General features: G+C 41.8%; 1 protein-coding gene across 5 annotated transcripts in view; it reads right to left on the minus strand.

The window, feature by feature from the left end:
• Positions 1-506: 506 nt before the first annotated feature.
• SH2D4A (SH2 domain containing 4A) overlaps positions 507-18,605 on the minus strand; it is an 82,356-nt gene continuing 64,257 nt past the window's right edge. For 4 of the 5 annotated variants that reach the window (XM_030812285.1, XM_003256726.4, XM_030812284.1 and 1 more), the window contains 2 exons: positions 3,151-3,374; positions 507-2,155 (listed from right to left, as the gene is read on the minus strand). In XM_030812285.1, the coding sequence (XP_030668145.1) occupies positions 2,063-2,155; positions 3,151-3,374 (317 nt within the window). In that variant the 3' untranslated portion in view covers positions 507-2,062. The remainder of the gene's footprint in view (positions 2,156-3,150; positions 3,375-18,605) is intronic. The other variant, XM_004087944.3, reaches the window with a different exon arrangement.

The raw sequence follows: 18,605 nt of genomic DNA on the forward strand, positions 1-18,605 counted from the left end.
ATAACCCAGTTAAATCATATTTTTTTTGTTGAGAAGCAAAAACAGGCTCAGGGATAAAATGTCCTGTCCAAGATTACACAGAAAATGGTGGGAAGAGATGAGAAGTTTCTCAATAATGCTATGATTGTTGAATCATAGGAACAAAAGCAAAGAGATAGATCCTTACAATAGTTTAATAATATAAACCACACGGAACATTTCAATAAAGAGTTAAACAATGATCTATGTTTAAAAGCTATCTCGACCTGGCATAGTATCTCACATCTGTAATCCTAGCACTTTCGGAGGTTGAGGCAGGAGGACTGCTTGAGGCCAGGAGTTCGAGGCTGAAATGAGGTATGATCTCACTACTGCCCTCCAGCCAGGGTGTCAGAGCAACACTGTCTCTAAAAATAATAATCCTCATCATCTTTCTCATTAGAATACACATGTCAACCATCCCCTTCTCTGGCTACATTTTACTGACCAGTGAGTGCTGTATGCAACCAACAAGCTTGTAACCACACTGCTGTATCATTCTGCTTTTATTAAAAGGCAATGTAAAAGAGTGTTGACCTACAGAGTCAGGCCAGAGGTACTAGCCGATCTCCAGTGGCTGAGAGCCACCTCAGTCCCTGTCCAGAGGCTGTTCCCCCTACTGGGACTGGACCAAGGTGGGTGGGGGGTGCAGCAGGGCATAAGATTGCTAATGGGACAAATATGTGTCCCAGGGCTAAATGGAACTGGCTGGAATGTTTTTCTTACCTCCCATTTCTACTTCATTATGAAAATGGTGGACTGGGCAGCAATGAATGGGTCGATCTTGTGTGTCAGGTTATGTAATTACATAAACAACTATATTAGCTTTCTGGGGCTATAGTAACAAATCAGCATGAACTAAGCAGCTTAAAACAACAGAAATTTATTCTTCCAGTTCTGGAGTCTGGAATTCTGAAGTCAGGGCCATGCTTCCTTCTAAGGCTTGTGGGGAACCTGTCCCATGCCTCTCTGCTGGCTTCTGCTGGTGGCCGGCGATCCTTGGTGTCCCTTCCCTTCTGGCTGCATCACTGCAACCTGCCTCTTGTTCCCTGGTCTTCTTCCCACTGCATTTGTGTCTGTTACCAAAACTCTCTCTTCTCCTATGGATGCAAGTCATTGGATTTAGGGCCTACCCTAATCCAGTGTGACCTCATCTTGACTATATCTGCAAAGACCCTATTTCCAAACAAGGTCACATTCACGGGGATAGCGGGTTAGACTTCACCATATATTTTGGGGGAACAGGATTCCACCACAAGTAGCATCCAAACAGCCTGCTTATTCTGTTCTTGTCTAAGCATTACTGATAAAAGAAAAATACATGTGCAGATGCTTTATCCTTTTGGTGTACTCTAGAGTATATCCAGGGGAGGCCAGGCCAGCCTTGGCCCCATTCTCCAGGACAAGGAAACAAACTCAGCAATGTTTGCTCACTTTCCTGCACGTCCATCTGTATTTTTATGCATGTTAAGCCTTTCATCCTATGTTTTAAAACTTCTCATTCCATTTACATTCATGACTTCTGTTTTTCTATGTCTCTCATATCCTGGTTCCAACATGTACAATAAGTGAGGTGTGTTTGAAGCATCATCTCAGCCAGGAAAGGCTTTTGCAACCATTCCAAAGCCAACATGAAACTTCATGTCAACAGGCCCCTGAAACCTCCTGAGATGATCCAGAGGGAGTGCAGGGGTCATATGATAGTTCACAAAGATACTCGTTTTCAAGTACACCTTAATTTCTAAAAGGTTTCCATTTCTTCGTTTGTTTTATTTTATGTACATCATTAAGGTCATACCCTTCATGACAGGTACTTGCTGAAATTGAGACTCTTCTCCCTTTTGAGCAGAGGTCATTTTCTCTTGACATTGAATTCCAGTATTTGTGCAGAAGAGAGGTGTCAATGAGGACTCCATGGATACTTTCAGTTGATCAGTATTGGCTCTGCTGCAGGGTGATTTTGGCTTCACGCATAAATGTTGCAGTGGCGTTTGTCCAGGGGAAAGCCCAGTTGGAGGCTGTAGGATGACCCTGATGGAGGCTGTCATTCAAACAGCTCCAGGTAGTCAGGCAGCTGGTCCTGCTGACCACAGGGATACAGGAGGAGCTCCTTCCCCAGGGAAGTGATGGGTTCCTCCTGTCAATCAGAAAGCACAGGGTCAGATAGTGTAAGTAGTAACCATGTGCTCTTCCTACTTCCTCAGAGGACATCACTAGCTGCCTACCCATGATTTACACAAAGCTTTTGTGGTTTATGATCATCTTAAAAGGCATTTATCTAAACGCGGCCAGGTACTGTCTTTCCCTCCCTCCAGGGCTTGAGTTCTAACTTAAGGCTGTTCTCATAGGTCAGGAGTCCCCAACCCCAGGGCCATGGACCAGTACCAGTCTGTGGCCTGTTAGAACTGGGCTGTATAGCAGGAGGTGAGCAGTGGAGTGAAGCTTCATCTGTATTTACATCTGATCCCTGTCGTTCACATTATCGCCTGAGCTCTGCCTCCTGTCAGATCAGTGGCAGCATTAGATTCTCATAGGAACACAAACGTTACTGTGAACTGTGCATACGAGGGATCTAGGTTGTGTGCTCCTTAGGAAAATCTAATGCCTGATGATCTGTCACTGTCCCCCATCACCTCCCGATGGGACTGTCTAGTTGCAGGAAAACAAGTTCGGGGCTCCCACTGATTCTACACTATGTTGAACTGTATAATTATTTCATTATATATAACAATGTAATAGAAATAAAATGTGCAATAAATGTAATGTGCTTAAATCATCCTGAAACCATCCCCCAACTGAGTCCATGGAGAAACTGTCATCCAGGAACCTGGTGTCACAAAGGTTGGGGATTGCTGTCATATGTGATCCATGCGGGTACAGCTTTTCTTTAGTATTTCTTGTATTTTCTGCCCCAGTGGGGTTCCCTGAGTATTTAAGGAAGAACTAGGTTCTAAGATAAACGAAATGTGATTAACAATCCTGATTATCAGGAAGAATTGTCAAAGACAAGCCCCCACCCCCGCCCCCTCCCCGGTACTTGTCTCAGTCCTTTTCTTTGTAATTGTCATTCGTTGTTAGAGCTGCTACAGGACAGTAACTCAGAAGGCAAATTAAGTTTAAGCATTGCTTCACCTTGTGATAGTCCACCAAATCTGCCAAGGTGGCATGCTGCAGCTGGTCCACGCCCAGGAAGCTGTAGGCGTCTGCAGAGGCGTCGATGAGGAAATGTTTACAGCCGTCCTCCGACAGATAGGACAGGGCATAGCCTTTGATCCTTTCACTGACTCGGATGAGAAAACTGCCGGGCATGCCTGTGCTCAGAAGAAGTTCATTTGCTTTCTTGAGTGTGAGAATTCCTGTGGCAAAGCAAAAAAAAAAAAGGCAGGTATTTCAGGCAAATCATTCCGGAAACTCCCCTCTGTTAAATCCAGCTTCATGGATAAAGAGTCAATGACACCTAAATAAGACCCAATAAGAGCAATTTTAAGTCTCTTTTGGGCTTCTTAGGAATACGGAATATTCTTCTGCTATTTGCTAATTAGACATGAACGGGTTATAGAGGCAAACTGTATAAAAATCATGTATAGAGGTATACATGAGAGCTTAAATGTCAACCTTAAAAGAAGAAAATATTTCTGGGCCAGGCGCAGTGGCTCACGCCTGTAATCCCAGCACTTTGGGAGGCCGAGGTGGGCAGATCACAAGGTCAGGAGATCGAGACAATCCTAATACACTGAAACCCATCTCTACTAAAAATACAAAAAATTAGCCGGGCACAGTAGCAGGCGCCTGTAGTCCCAGCTACTTGGGAGGCTGAGGCAGGAGAATGGCATGAACCCGGGAGGCGGAGCTTGCAGTGAGCCAAGATCGTACCACTGCACTCCCTCCAGCCTGGGTGACAGAGCAAGACTCTGTCTCAAAAAAAGAATTTATTTATTTCTACTTACTTATACACCCATTTAGAGCAACACACAGGTATTTGTTAGATGGTTTATGAGGGTCTAACCGAACACCTTGATGGTCATCCTGGGAATGTTAAATCTGGGAGGGGATTTAAAGATACTCTCCCTAGGCTACCTCAGTTTGCCAACAAGGACTCAATGGCCTGGGGAGTGATTTGACTTGGTCTAGGACAGTGGTTCTCAACCAGGACAGTGTCCGAGAGACATCTTTTGTTGTCATGGATAGGGGATGTGGGTAGAGGCCCGGGATGTTGCTAAATAGCCTATGAAACACAGTACAGCCCCACACTGCAAAGAATTATCCAGCCCCAGATAGAAGTAGTGTTGAAGTTGAGACTCCCTGGTGTGGGAGGCTCAGTAATTTAGTGACAGAGCCAAGTCAGACTCAGTTCTATAAAGTACCTTACACTGTAGCTATTGCTACATGACACTACACTGGCATTTAAAGGAATAAAACTATATGTGTGTCTTTATATACACAAATGAAGTTATATATAGACATAGCTTAGATGCCTCATGAATTCACACTTACTTACTCCAGACCAGCCTTTTCCCCAGTTAGTCCAAACTCATGAGGTCTGACTCATGTTCCAAATTTTTTATTCCCATCATAATTCGTCGATGCATAGATAATGCGGTAAAACTCATAGAGTGGAAATGCATCTTGGAAAGATGGGGAAGTCAATGAATTATTCAGTGAGCTGAGGAGCAGCGTTCTATGCGTGCCCTTTTTCATTTCAGCAAAGCTCTTGCCTTCTCTTGTTGGCTGCATGTTGATACTCAGTACCTTATCATCAGGAAAACAAAACAATAACAGAACCACCTCAGGAAAAGGCAATAGGCTGCCATAGCCCTTTTGTCTTGTTTGTTAGTACAGTTAATTGAGAAGTGAACTCTCTCCAGAGTAAAATAAAACCATTTCTATTCTCTTTTCTGTAAACAGACCTTGAATGACAGGAGGATTTTAAAAATTGCCTGTTTGCTCCTAGCCAAGATCATCCGACCAGCCCTTCTCCTGCTTCGTATTTAGGAGGACACAAACCCCAGGTGTCCCACTGCAGAGTTCCAGTGTATGAAGGTCAACCCAGTGTGAGAACTCCAGGTAAGAGCTAGGAGTGGATGAAAAGGCCAGTCCCCCCGACTTGCAGATAGTCAATGTCCTTGAAACAGACCAGAGCCTTGCTCCTAGGGGCAGTGGCTCTATTACACTCATTCCCAGCAGATGACTGATGCACATGCATTGCATGTGTCATGTCCAGTCACTTTTCTACCCCTTCCCTGCTGAGACAGACCCACAGGACACTGCAGGAACCATGGACACTGAGAGAGCCTCTTGGTTCAGATGCTCCACTATCCACATGAGGTACTCAAATCATGGCTATCTAAGTTCCAACAGATACGGGCTACTCCTTCTGTTTGTCTATTTCCCCTTCCTAAGCATACCTGGTCCCACTGATAAATTACAAATGACAACCATACGTTGAAACAAGGCCCCAGGTACCAGCCCATGCGGGGACTGCACATGGCCAATCTCTAAAGACAGTGTATGAAACTGACGCCGAAACCCAGGGATGTTTTTCAATGACCCTGAAAAGTCCCCTTCACAAACAAGGAGCCACGGCTGGAGGAGCAGCAGCATCCTGGAAAAAGATTTCTCCCTCCTCCTAGGCTGACGGCTCACTATGAAATTCCAGGCTGTTTCAACAGAAGGGGCAGATGTTATAATTTATAACATCTGGAAATTATCCAGATGAATCTGGATTCGTAAAATAAAAGCTATTCTGGAAATTTATAACCAAACCTCGGCTAACTAAGGCCAAATTCCTTTTAAAGTGAGGTCATAGTTACCGTAACTGAAACTTTCCAAAAGCCCCTTAGCCTTACGCACAGATCTTGGTGCCATCTAATCTCCTGGGACACCAGGACCCAACCAAACGTGTTGTTGGCAAAGCACAGGTCGTAGTGGAGACTCCTTGTACACCATGGGACAGAGGGCAGGTTCCAAACGGAACTCTGAATGATCCAAGAGGTAGTTTGTCTTTGCTTTTTTTGCTTTCTAAGAGGCAAACTGGCTTGGTGCAGCTAAATACACAGGTCAATGTACAATTTGTCATGAATCTATCAAGGGCACTGTGTGCATTTGGGGTGTCCTGGCTGTGATTACTGCCAAGCAATGAGGTTCATCTGCTGGGATAGGGAATTCTTGAGCACAAAACCAAAATCCAATGTTTGTTAGATATTGATTACTGAGGACTCAATCAACGTTTTCTCTTTTTAAACAGTCACTCAAGCTGCAGTGCAGTGGTGCGATCTCGGCTCACTGCAACTTCTGACTCCTGGGTTCAAACGATTCTCATGCCTTAGCCTCCTGTGTAGCTGGGATTACAGGAGCCCACTACCATGCCCAGCTAATTTTTGTATTTTTAGCAGAGACAGCGTTTTACCATGTTGGCCAGGCAGGTCTCAAACTCCCGGCCTCAAATGATCTGCCCACCTCGGCCTCCCAAAGTTCTGGGATGATAGTGGGATGACAGGCATGAGCCACAGTACCCGGCCTCAGTCAACCTAATGGTACTTGTCCCCTGAGTTGCCCTTTGCACAACTCTAAGAATTCTGACGCAGGGGTCTTCACCCCAGCCCCTAAAGGCTATGACACATTGGTGCTGCTTCCCTCTGACCTGCCCTCTCCACACAGCTTAAAAAAACCAAACCTGATGTCATAGGAGGCTTTCGGTGCTAGAGAAAAGCAGTATTTTTTTGTTAGTTTTTTTAAGACAGGGTCTTACTCTGTTGCCCAAGCTGGAGCGATGTGGCACAATCTCGGCTCACTGCAGCCTCGACCTCCTGGGTAGCTGGGACTGCAGGCACATGCCACCATGCTCGGCCAATTTTTGTAGAGATGGGGTTTCACCATGTTGCCCAGGTTTGAATATTTTAGTCCATCAGTTTAGTGAACCAGATTTTCACCCAGGCAACATTCTGTTGATTTTAGAGTTGAATCCAGGCCGGGACTGGCAGAACTCTGGCAGCCCACAAGAAAGCAGATGTCACTGCGTGAGGTCTGATCGATAGGCAGTGTCTGGCCCTGAAGAGCCTGGGGCAGAGCAGGAACTGAAACTCCTAAGAGCCTGCACCCTACACAACACCACCAGCACAGGGGTCCGTCGCAGCTGGAGGAGGTCCCACTCCTCTCTGTGTGATAATGAAAATATTGGCACATGTGCTACTGAACTCTGAAATAGGGCTTGTGATTCATTTTGATGTGAAAAGCCACATGTGTTTAGGGGCTACCCTAACTGGACAGCATAGCTCTAAACCTCTCTAGAATGAACATTTTGCCCAAGAAAGGCCCCGGGGAAATATTTGTTTGCGTAGGAGACGGTAAACAGACCCAAGAGCCCAGAAGTAACTCAAACACCAGCAGGCTCCGGTTGGAAATCCAAGTGGCAGGGACTACCCCACAGGGCAGTTCAATGGTATCTTTCTCTACAGCTTCCTCCTGGAAAACTCCTACTCACTCCACAAGATTCAACTCCAGAACACCAAGTATCCTGATCCTAGTCTAGGCAGTCAGTCCCAGTTTCTCCTAGACCTGCTGAGCACCTGCTCCCACCTCCATCTGAGCACTCAAGTGGTCAATGCAGGGTGTCATCTGTACTTACCTCTATCTATCTGTGTACTCAGCTAGTTTTCACCTCTATCCAAGAATTCTCCAAGAATTCACAGAACCTACTGCCATGACTGTCCTGCCCTCCCCCACTTCCTTGTGAGCTCCTAGAGGCCAACTACTCCATCTTATTTATTTTTACACACTCAGCACCTGCCACTTAGAAAATGACCAAAAAAGAGTTTAATGAATGCTTGTGTCTTATAATCAAGTCAGAAACTTCCTTCTGTGGGACACTTCTGTGCAGCCACTGCCTCTAATCTAAGAATTGTGATCATAGGGACAAGAGATGCATTTCATCTTTCTTTGAAGTGCCACGAGGTCTAACATTATTTGGGTATATCTGTACAACTTCCTGTGTCTGGAAAATGTGTTTAAAAATCAGATGAAAGCCAAATAAAGTTTGTATCACCTCCTTTCATCCACACAGCAACCCTACATAGACATATTGTTATTATCCTCAAATAATGGATGAGAAAACTTGCAAACCCTGTTTAAGGTCATTCGGGTAGGTCAGGAGAAGCACTGGGAATGGACCCAGGCTGGCTGACCTCAGAGCCCATGTTCTCACCCGTTCTCTCAGACAGAACACCTGCTTTCCACTGGTGTACCACACTGTTCAATGTGCTTCCACTGCATTTTAGAGTTGTTTCCTCTAAAAAGTAGAGCTTTTATTATCATCATCTCTATTTTATAGATGAGGAAACTAATGCAGTATTACCGAATGACACTTCCAGGGCTCTTGTCTCCTATTCTAGGGTTGTGCTTTTTAACCCACTAGGCTCACGGAATTTTCCTGGAATGAGCCGAAAATAAAATGAGTCTTTATTTCACAAAGGGGTGTTCATTTCTCACCTTGGCAACTTAAAGAAGATGCATTTTTCATTGGTTACGTATGTGTAGTATGCCTTGATGTGGGGACAGTGCACCGTTGACTCTTCCAACCTCTGAGCTTAGCATTCATGCTGCTGAGGACTGAGAAGCTCCTTAATGAGTCAAGGATCAGAACTATTAGCGTTATTCATCCTCACTTCATTATCTTAACTGGCTAACACTTATTAACAAGGGCTTATTATGTGCTACACAGTTCTTTACAAATATTAACAACAAATTACATGCACATATTGAGGCAGGAACAACCCTAATGATCCGCATTATACAGATCAGGGACAGAAGGACAGAGTCATGTGGCTGCCTAAGGCCACACAGCTCCTTAATGGGGGGACTCAGATATGAAGCCAGGCACTGTGGCCCCAGGGGCATGCTCTTAACCACTACTTACTTACTTTCCCTTGGCATAAAGAAGTCAGCCATCATCATCTGGCTGTGTCAGAAGAAACTGTCCAGAAAGCGTGTGATGGTACAAAAATAAAAAAGCATGTGATGGCCATGGCCAGGTGCCCTGTCTCATGCCGTAATCCCAGCACGTTGGGAGGCTGAGGTGGGAGGATCGCTTGAGACCAGGAGTTTGAGACTAGCCTGGGCAACATGACAAGACCCCATCTCTACGAAGAACAACAAAAAAATATGCGCTGGGTGTGGTGGTATACACGTGCATTCCCAGCTGCTCAGGGGCCTGAGGTGGGAGAATCACCCTAGCGCAGATAGTCAAGGCTGCAGTGAGTTGTGACCATGCCACTGCACTCCAACCTGAGTGACAGAGCAAGACCCTGTTTATTTTTTTAAAAAAAGCATGTGATGACAAAAGTTGGATGACAAATACATGGCTTTCAAAATACTAAAACAGTAGAATCCCTTTTCTATTCAAAATTCCTAGTGAAACCCCCAAGGCAGAATCTCTCTTCTTAGGTTCTCACACAACCACTGTACCTGCCCCTTGCTTCTGAGGCCCCTCTAGGCAACCTCAGGACTCCAAGAGCAGGACAGGGAACTACAAGGGTCCAGTCCTGGGCATGTGTAGTGGGAAGCCTGGGGCTCCCGGGCACAGCCGCTGCCATCCTGTGATAGTGTCAGGATGAGGACTCAAGTGCATCATCTGCAAAAACCCAAGTAAGAGCTTGGGGCTAATGGCCTATTCCCCACATTACTGGCAAACATAGTGACATTTTTGGAGGAAGCCTGCTGCACTGAGTAATTTATGAGAAAAGACAGGTTCTTCCAGCAAAAAGCCAGCATTGCATAGAATGTTCTGCAGAAAAGCTAGTTCTTCCCAAATCCGAATTAATGTAGTTTTAGCCTCTTTGTTTCATCTTCTCCAGCTGCTTTACAATCTGAACAAATACTAAGCAATTTTATTGGGGGACCATGGAGAATAATTTGGACAAAACGTGCTTTGCTTTAATGACATTAATGTAGGTGAAGCCTTCATGCTAAAAGGAGCCCTGCCTGGGAATGGACTTCCGGCTGTCCTTCTCTGCCACACACCAGCAGTGATATATTATTGTTGCTGGCCACAGCCTATCCACTCCATAAAATGTGTGAGTCATCCATGTAAATGAGGCAGGATATATATGTCATCTGAGGTTTAAGAACAAAAAGGCTTTGAGAAATCACATAAATAACCACTCTGTGCTCGGTGAAGACAGAAGCTTGAAAATCCCTTTGTGACAGGTGGGCAGAATATTGATGGCCCCACAATTAAGGAATCTCCATTCTTCAGCAAAATAGTAGAAGGACAGATGATCACTTAGGGGCAGTGACTCAGGTCTGCTAAGATCTTAGACTGAAAGAAATTTTGGGAAGCCTCCATGAGCCCTTCTTAATGCAACCTATTCAGTGACGTATGCTTTGTTGGCGGTGGTATCTGGTCCCTGTTTTGAAGGAGCTGTGTGTGACAAACTGTCAGGAGTAGAAGAAGGGAACTTGGGAGGAGTGGGACACACGATTCTACCTTAACAACCATCTCTAGGGAACAACAATTACAGAGAATACCTCCAAGAGGTTCAGAATGACCCTCTGAAGAGTCAGTAGGATGTATCGAAAAATGGAAGAAATCAAAATAGCTCAAGTGTGGCAGAGTGTGGTGGCTCAGGCCTATAATCCCAGCACTTTGGGAGGCCGAGATGGGTGGATCACTTGAAGTAAGAAGTTCGAGACCAGACTGGCCAACATGGTCGCTACTAAAAATACAAAACTTAGCCAGGGTGTGGTGGCACATGCCTTGTAATTCCAACTACTCGGGAGGCAGAGGCAGGAGAATCGTTTGAACCTGGGAAGTAGAGGCTACAGTGAGCTGAGATCGTATCACTGCACTCTAGCCTGGGTAGCGTAGCAAGACTCTGTGTCAAAAAAAAAAAAAAACAGCTGAAGTGTGAACTATATTGCTATCCCACCAAAGTAAAAAGGATCTCCTTGCTAAGTACATTAAAATATAAAATACTGGGACCAAAGCACGAGGAGGGCAGGTTCAGTTGTATGCCGTGACAGCAAAAGACAGCCACAAGAAACAAATCAAGATGGAAAGATTTCATCAACAGTCTAATTACATCCACATTTGAATAAGAGTGTTCATTAAATTTCAGAGGAATAATGATCAACTATTGATACATAAAGCAAATATGTAAATTTTTGTTTAAATCATAAACTTGTTTATACACAGATTGCTTTTTACCCATCTTCCCACTCCCAGTCCCTGCCAGTTTCTAAGCTCCAATATATTGCTGTATTTTTAGCAGAAGTAGGAAAATGTTGATAGAATGAAGAAATGAACCTGTGGGTTTCTGGACAGAACTTCAGATCTCAATTTTATTTATTCTGTGGCCCTGTCTTGGGGAACTTTAAAAGCATGTGAGTGGGTAAAATAAATTATGTATCTACACACTTTGGAGACTCATAATCTGAAGTCAGAATAACTGGGATGACTCTTCAGTCAGCAGGATGTTAAATTTGGCCAGAAGGACTTTCCAACATTACTTAGTTTACAAATATTACAGACTGTAAGGTCTTTCTTAAAGAATGTTGGAATCTGGCTATCAGATGCAAGAATAAAATGAATAAAACAAGGATTGCATTTGAAGGTCAAGACAGTGCGGAACTGAAAAAATGAGAGTTCAAGGACAATGGAATAAGAAGAGATAAAGGGTGACAAAATCAGGCAGACTTAAGCAATTACAATATTTAGAAGATCATAAATCTAGAAAATGGGAGCTATTACTTTAGCAATGCTAAGACTCACCCCTGTCTCTTTGCACCGTCCCTCCCAAACCCAAGCTCAACCTTAACCTGCAATGTCCTGGCAAACTTACCCAAAAAACTTCATTCTCTGTTGGTGAGGGTGTTGACCCTCTGTCCTTCCAAATTACTGTTGCCTTCTGAGGTGACCTCTTAGCTTTTAAAGACAGGCCCTAAATAAACACTTGTAGAAATAGTATGCAGCAGTTTTTGCAGTAATTACAATCTATTTTATTGAAGTGCTGCTTACTTACACTGTTACTCAAAATGATATGAAAAGAAAGGGGAAGAGGAAAGATGAACTTAAACTGCACAAATCTGATAAACCAAAATAGCAAACACCACCTATTAGGTACTATTCCAAGCACTTTACATAATATTAGCTGATTTACTTTATAAAAACAACCCTATGACATAGACGTATTAGTATTATTCTCATTTTACAGAGAAGAAAACCCAACTCAAACCTAGGTAATCTAGTCATTACATTTTAAAAATCCCTCCCCCTTAATTTTTTCCCCCTTTTGGGAGCCAGACATTAAAGACTAGGACATTAAAAAATAATTGCATATATGGGGAAAATTATGACTATTCATGGCCACGTAAAGATACAGGCTCAAAAAGGAGCTGTGAAGACCGTAAGTTTATACCTCAGGCTGATCCTTGACATAGAGAAAGCCTATGACAATAAAAAAAGTAAAAAAAATAAAAAAGTAAACCTTTGGGAAGAGGAAGAATCAGATTCCCAGAGTTACCACATTATTACATTCAAATACCCAATTTTCAGCAAAAAATCACAATGCATGAAAATAAAAAGGAAAATATGGCCCATTCCAAGGAAAACAAATCAGAAACTGTCCCTCAAAAAGACCTGTCGACAGAGCTACTCAAAGACTTTACGTATGCACAAAATGTAAATATAAAAAAACCTAAAAAAAAAAAAAGAACAAATCCTAGAGCTGAAAGTATAACTAAAATGAAAAATTCACTAGAGGAATTAACAGGCAGATTTAAGCAGGGAGAAGAAAGAATCACTGAACTTGAAGATAGGACAGTGGACGTTACTGAGTTTGAGGAATAGAAAGAATAAAATGAAGAAAAGTGAACATAGCCTAAGGGACCTATGGAACAGCATCAAATGACCCAATATATGTTTTGTGGAACTATCAGAAGAAGAAGAAGGGGGCAGAGAGAGTATTTGAAGAAATAATGAAAACTTCCTAAATTGGACAAAAGACATATAAACATCCAAGAAATTCAATGAAATCCAAGTGAGATGAACTTAAAGAGACCCACACTGACACATAGTACAATCAAACTGTCAAAAGACAAAGATCGGCCAGGCATGGTGGCACATGCCTGTAGTCCCAACTACTTGACAGGGCTGAGGTGGGAGGATTGCTTGAACCCGGGAGGTCGAGGCTGTAGTGAGTCAAGATCATGCCACTGTACTCCAGCCAGGGTGACAGAGTGAGACCCTGTCTCAAAAAAAAAAAAAAAAAAAAAAAAAAAAAAAAAAAGAATCTTCAAAGCAGCAACAGAGAAAAGAGAGAAGCAACTCATCACATACAAGGGATGGTCAATAAGATTATCCCCAGATTTCTCATCAGTAATTTTGGAGGACAGACAGCGGTGGGCCAGTAAAGATGCTCCGCAACTTATCTTATGATGGCGTTACAACCTAGCATAAGTTGAGAATATTATCAGTCAAAAATGCACTTAATACACCTAACTTACTGAAACTCATAACTTAGCCTAGCCTACCTTAAACATGGTCAGAATATTTACATTACTGTACAGTTTGGCAAAATCATCTAACACAAAGACTATACGTGTTCAATATCCCATGTAATTTATTGAATATTGTACTGAAAGTGAAAAACAGAATGGTTGAACAGGTACTTGAAGTATGGTTTCTATGGAAGCTGTATGACATTCACACCATCGGAAGGTAGAAAAATTGTAAATCAAATTATTGTAAATTGAGGACTATCTGCATATTCAAAATACTAAAAGAAAAAACTGTCAATCAAGAATCCTACTGATTCTTGATTCTTTTGGCCAATCCTGGCAAAAGTGTCCTTTAAAAGTGAGAGACAAATTAAGACATTCCCAGGGAAACAAAAGCTAAGGAAGTTTGTTACCACTAAACCTGCCATGAAAGAAATGTCCAAGGATGGTGATGCTACATGGTGAAATGAAAGGATGCAGACAGTAACTCAAAGCCAAATAAAGAAACAAGTAACTCAATAAAGGTAAATTATAAAAGCATAGGCAATTATAAAAGCTACTATTATAGTAACATGGTTACTATCAAAATTAATCCAGCAGCATTTCAACAGGATTATACACCATACCAAGTAGGATTTATTCCTGGAATGCAAGATGGTACAATATATGAAAATCAATCAATGTAATACACCGTATTAACAGGATAAATGAAAAAAAAAATACATGGTCATCTCAATTAATGCAGAAAAAGCATCTGACAACATGCAATACCCTATCATGATAAAAACTCAACAAACTAGGAAGAGAAGGAAACTCCCTCAACATAGTAAAGGCCACGTTTGAAAAACCCACAGCAAACATCATAGTTATGTTGAATGACCTTTCTTCTAAGATCAGGAATAAGGCAGGGATGCCCACTTTTGCCATTTCTATTCAACTATTCCTGGAAGTTGTAGTTACAGCAGTTAGATAAAATAAAAGGTATCCAAATTAGAAAAGAAGAAGTAAAATTATCTCTGTTGTAAGATGATACAATCATCTATGTAGAAAACCAGAAAGATTCCACAAAAAAACTGTTAAAACTAATAAATGAATTAAGCAAAGTGGCAGGATACACAGTCAACACACAAAAATCAGTTGCATTTCTATACACTAACAATGAACACTCTGAGAAGGAAATTACAAATCCAATTCCATTTACACTATCATCAAAAAGAATACTTAGAAATTAACCAAGGAATTGAAAGACTTATACAATAAAAACTATAAAACATTGATGACTGGACACAGTGGCTCAGGCTTGTAATCCCAGAACTTTGGGGGGCTGAAAGAGGTGGATCACTTGATGTTGGGAGTTCAAGACCAGCCTGGCCAACATAGTGAAACCCTGTCTCTACTAAAAATATAAAAATTAGCCAGGCATGGTGGTGGTTGCCTTTAATTCCAGCTACTCAGGATGCTGAGATGGGAGAATGGCTCGAACCTGAGGGGTGGAGGTTGCAGTGAGCAGAGATCATACCACTGCACTTCAGCATTCCAGCCTAGGCAACAGAACAAGACTCTGTCCAAAAAAAAAAAAAAAAAAAAAAAAACCAACTACAAAACATTGCTGAGATGAAGAAGACATAAGTAAATAAAAACACATCCCATGTTCCTGGATTAGAAGACTTAAGATAACAGTACTATTCAAAATGATACACAGATTCAATGTAATCCCTACCAAAATCCCAACATCTTTTGTAGAAATAGAAAAACCCATCCAAAAATTCATATGGAATCTTGAGACCCCAAATAATCAAAACAATCCTGAAAAAGAAGAAAAAGCAGGAAGACATCACACATACTCATTTCAAAACTTACTACAATGCTACAGTAATCAAAACAGTGTGGTACTGGCATATATACAGACTTACAGACCAATAGATTATAATAAAAAACTCAGAAATAAAAATGCATAGATGTGGTCAAATGATTTTTGACAAAGGTGCCAACACCATTCAATAGGGAAAGGGCAGTCATTTCAACAAATGGTGCTGGTAAAACTGGATAACCACATGTGAAAGAATGAAGTTGGACCCATATCTAACAGCATATATAAAAATTAACTCAAAAGGGATCAAAGACTTAAATGTAAGACCTAAAACTGGAACACTTTGAGAAGAAAACAGAGGGCCAAACCTTCACAACATTGGATTTGGCAGTGATTTCTTAGATATGACACCAAAGGCACCAGCAACACAAGAAAAAAATAGGCAAATCAAATTTCATAAAAATTAAAGCATTTTATACATCAAAAGACATTCTCAACAGAGTAAAAAGGCAACTCATAAAACAGGCGAAAATATTTTTAAATTAGATATCTAATATTGATACCCAGAATATACTGTATAGAAAACTCTTACAATTCAACAAGAACCCAATCCAAAACTGGGCAAAGAGTTCAAGTAAACATTTGTCAAAGAAGATATACAAATGGCCAATAAGCAAATGAAAAGGTGCTTAACATTACTAGTCATTAGGGAAATGCAAATCAAAACCATAATGACATATGACCTCACACCCGCTAGGATGGTTGCTATGAGAGAGAGAAAAAAAAGGAAAACAGGCACAGTGACTCATGCCTGTAATCTCAGTTCTTTGGGAGGCTGAGGAGGGAGGATTGCTTGAGGCCAGGAATTTGAGACCAGCCTGAGCAACATAGTGAGATCCTGTCTCTACAAAAATTAAAAAAATTAGCCAGTCATGGTACTGCATGCTTGTAGTTCCAGCTGCTCAGGAGGCTGAAGTGGGAAGATCACTTGAGCCTAGGAGTTCAAGACTGCAGTGAGCTCTAATTGTGCCACTGTGCTCCAGCCTAGGCAACAGAGCAAGACCCTGTCTCTTAAAAGAGAAAAAAGGAAAAAGAAAAATAACAAGTGCTGGCAAGGATGTGGAGAAATTGAAATTCTTGTGCACTGTTGTTGGGAAGGTAAAATAGTATAGCATAGCCAGTGTTGGTGGGAAGGTAAAAATAGTATGGCATAGCCACTGTTGGTGGGAAGGTAAAATAGTGTAGCATAGCCACTATGGAAAACAGTATGGCCAGTTTCTATAAAGTTAAACCATAGAATTACCCTATAATCCTGAAATTCCACCTCTGGGTAAATACCCAAAAGAACTGAAAGCAGAGTCTCGAAGAGCTATTTGTACACCTGTGTTCTCAGCAGCACTATTCACAATACCCTGAAACATGGAAGCAACTCAAGAGTCCATCAACAGATAATGGGTAAGCAAACTGTGGTCCATCCATAGAATGGAGCATTATTCTGATTTGAAAAGGGAGGAAATTCTGACATGCACAACAACATGAAGAAATCTTGAGGACATGATACTAAATGAAATAAGCCAGTCACAGAAAGACAAAACTGTACAGTTCTACTTATATGAGGTATTTACAATAGTCAGGTTCATAGAGAAAGCACCATGATAGTTGCCAGGGGCTGGGGGTTGGTGGTGAATGGAGCATTATTAAATGGGTAGTTTCAGTTTTACAAGGTGAAATAACTTCTGCAGATGGATGGTGGTAATAGCTGTACAATTTTTTTTTTTAAGGCAGGGTCTGTCACTGTCTTCCACGCTGGAGTGCATGGCGTGATCTTGGCTCACTCCAACCTCTGTCTCCTAGACTTAAGCGATCCTCCTGCCTTAGCCTCCCAGGCAGCTGGGACTACAGGCATGTACCACCATGCCTGGCAAATTTTTTTTTTTTGGGGGGAGAGATGGGGTGTTGCCATGTTTTTTTTGTAGAGATGGAATTTGCCATGTTTAAGTTGCTGATCTCAAACTCCTGGGCTCAAAGGATCCGCCTTCCTTGGCCTCCCAAAGTGCTGGGATTATAGGTGGGAGCCACCACACATGACCAGTTGTACAGTATTATGGATGTATTTAACACTGAACAATACACTTAAAAATGGTTGTCCCAGCCATTTGGCAGGCTGAGGTGGGTGGATCACCTGAGGTCAGGAGTTCAAGACCAGCCTGGCCAACATGATGAAACCCCATCTTTACTAAAAATACACAAATTAGCAGGACTTGGTGGCTAGCGCCTGTAATCCCAGCTACTCAGGAGGCTGAGGCAGGAGAATTGCTGGAACCTGGGAGACAGAGGTTGTAGTATGCCAAGATCGTGCCACTGTACTCCTGCCTGGGCAACAAGAGTAAGACTCCATCTCAAAACAACAACAACAAAAACAACAAAGAACTGTGAAGGTGGTAAACTGTATATAGTGCATACTTTTACATAATAGAGTCTCCATGCCTGTTATATGCAAAAATAAAATATGGGTGGATTGTGCATGATACAACAAGCAAAAACCATAAAGGAAAAATAGCTAAATTTAACCTCATTGAAATGAAAAACTTATCTCCGTTAAAATGTGTCAATAGACTTAAAAGACAAGGCACAAACTAGGAGAATATATATGTAACCCATATAATTGACAAAGGATCAGTCTCCAGAATATGTAAAATCCTATAGGTCAATATAAAAAATTAATTCATTAGAAAAATGGTCAAAAGATCTCTATAATTACAGAAGGCCTACTCATCCAGCCAGTAATATATGAGCTCAGTCACTATAAATTAGTACAAATTAAAATAAGAAGATTCCACTGTGAGGAATGGAAAATGAGAATCTGGCAGTATCAAGAACTGGCAAGTACAGAGGGAAACAAATTCTCAAGTACAGCTGGTAGGAGTATATACTGGTATAATCAGTTTCGTGGGCATTTAGCAATATGCAGTGTAATTAAAGATGCACATATCCTACCTCCTAGGAATTCTGCTTCTAGATATATACTCTGAAGAAATGATCATATATGTTTACAGCGAGACATGTTCAAGGGTGTATACCACATCACTTTCTGTAAGAGCAAAAAAGTTATAGCAAATGTAGAAGAGATGAATAATGATATATGTGTAATATATGTGTGTGTAGATATATATTTTTTATATACATATATATATATATATAAAATAAAACACTGCATGATAGGTAAAATGAATGAGCCTGTCTGTATGTATAAGCAAGGACAAATCCCAGGAACAATGTTGGGAGA

Source organism: Nomascus leucogenys, chromosome 4 (assembly GCF_006542625.1).
Source record: "Nomascus leucogenys isolate Asia chromosome 4, Asia_NLE_v1, whole genome shotgun sequence".
In the NCBI taxonomy this organism is placed as follows: Eukaryota; Metazoa; Chordata; class Mammalia; order Primates; family Hylobatidae; genus Nomascus; species Nomascus leucogenys.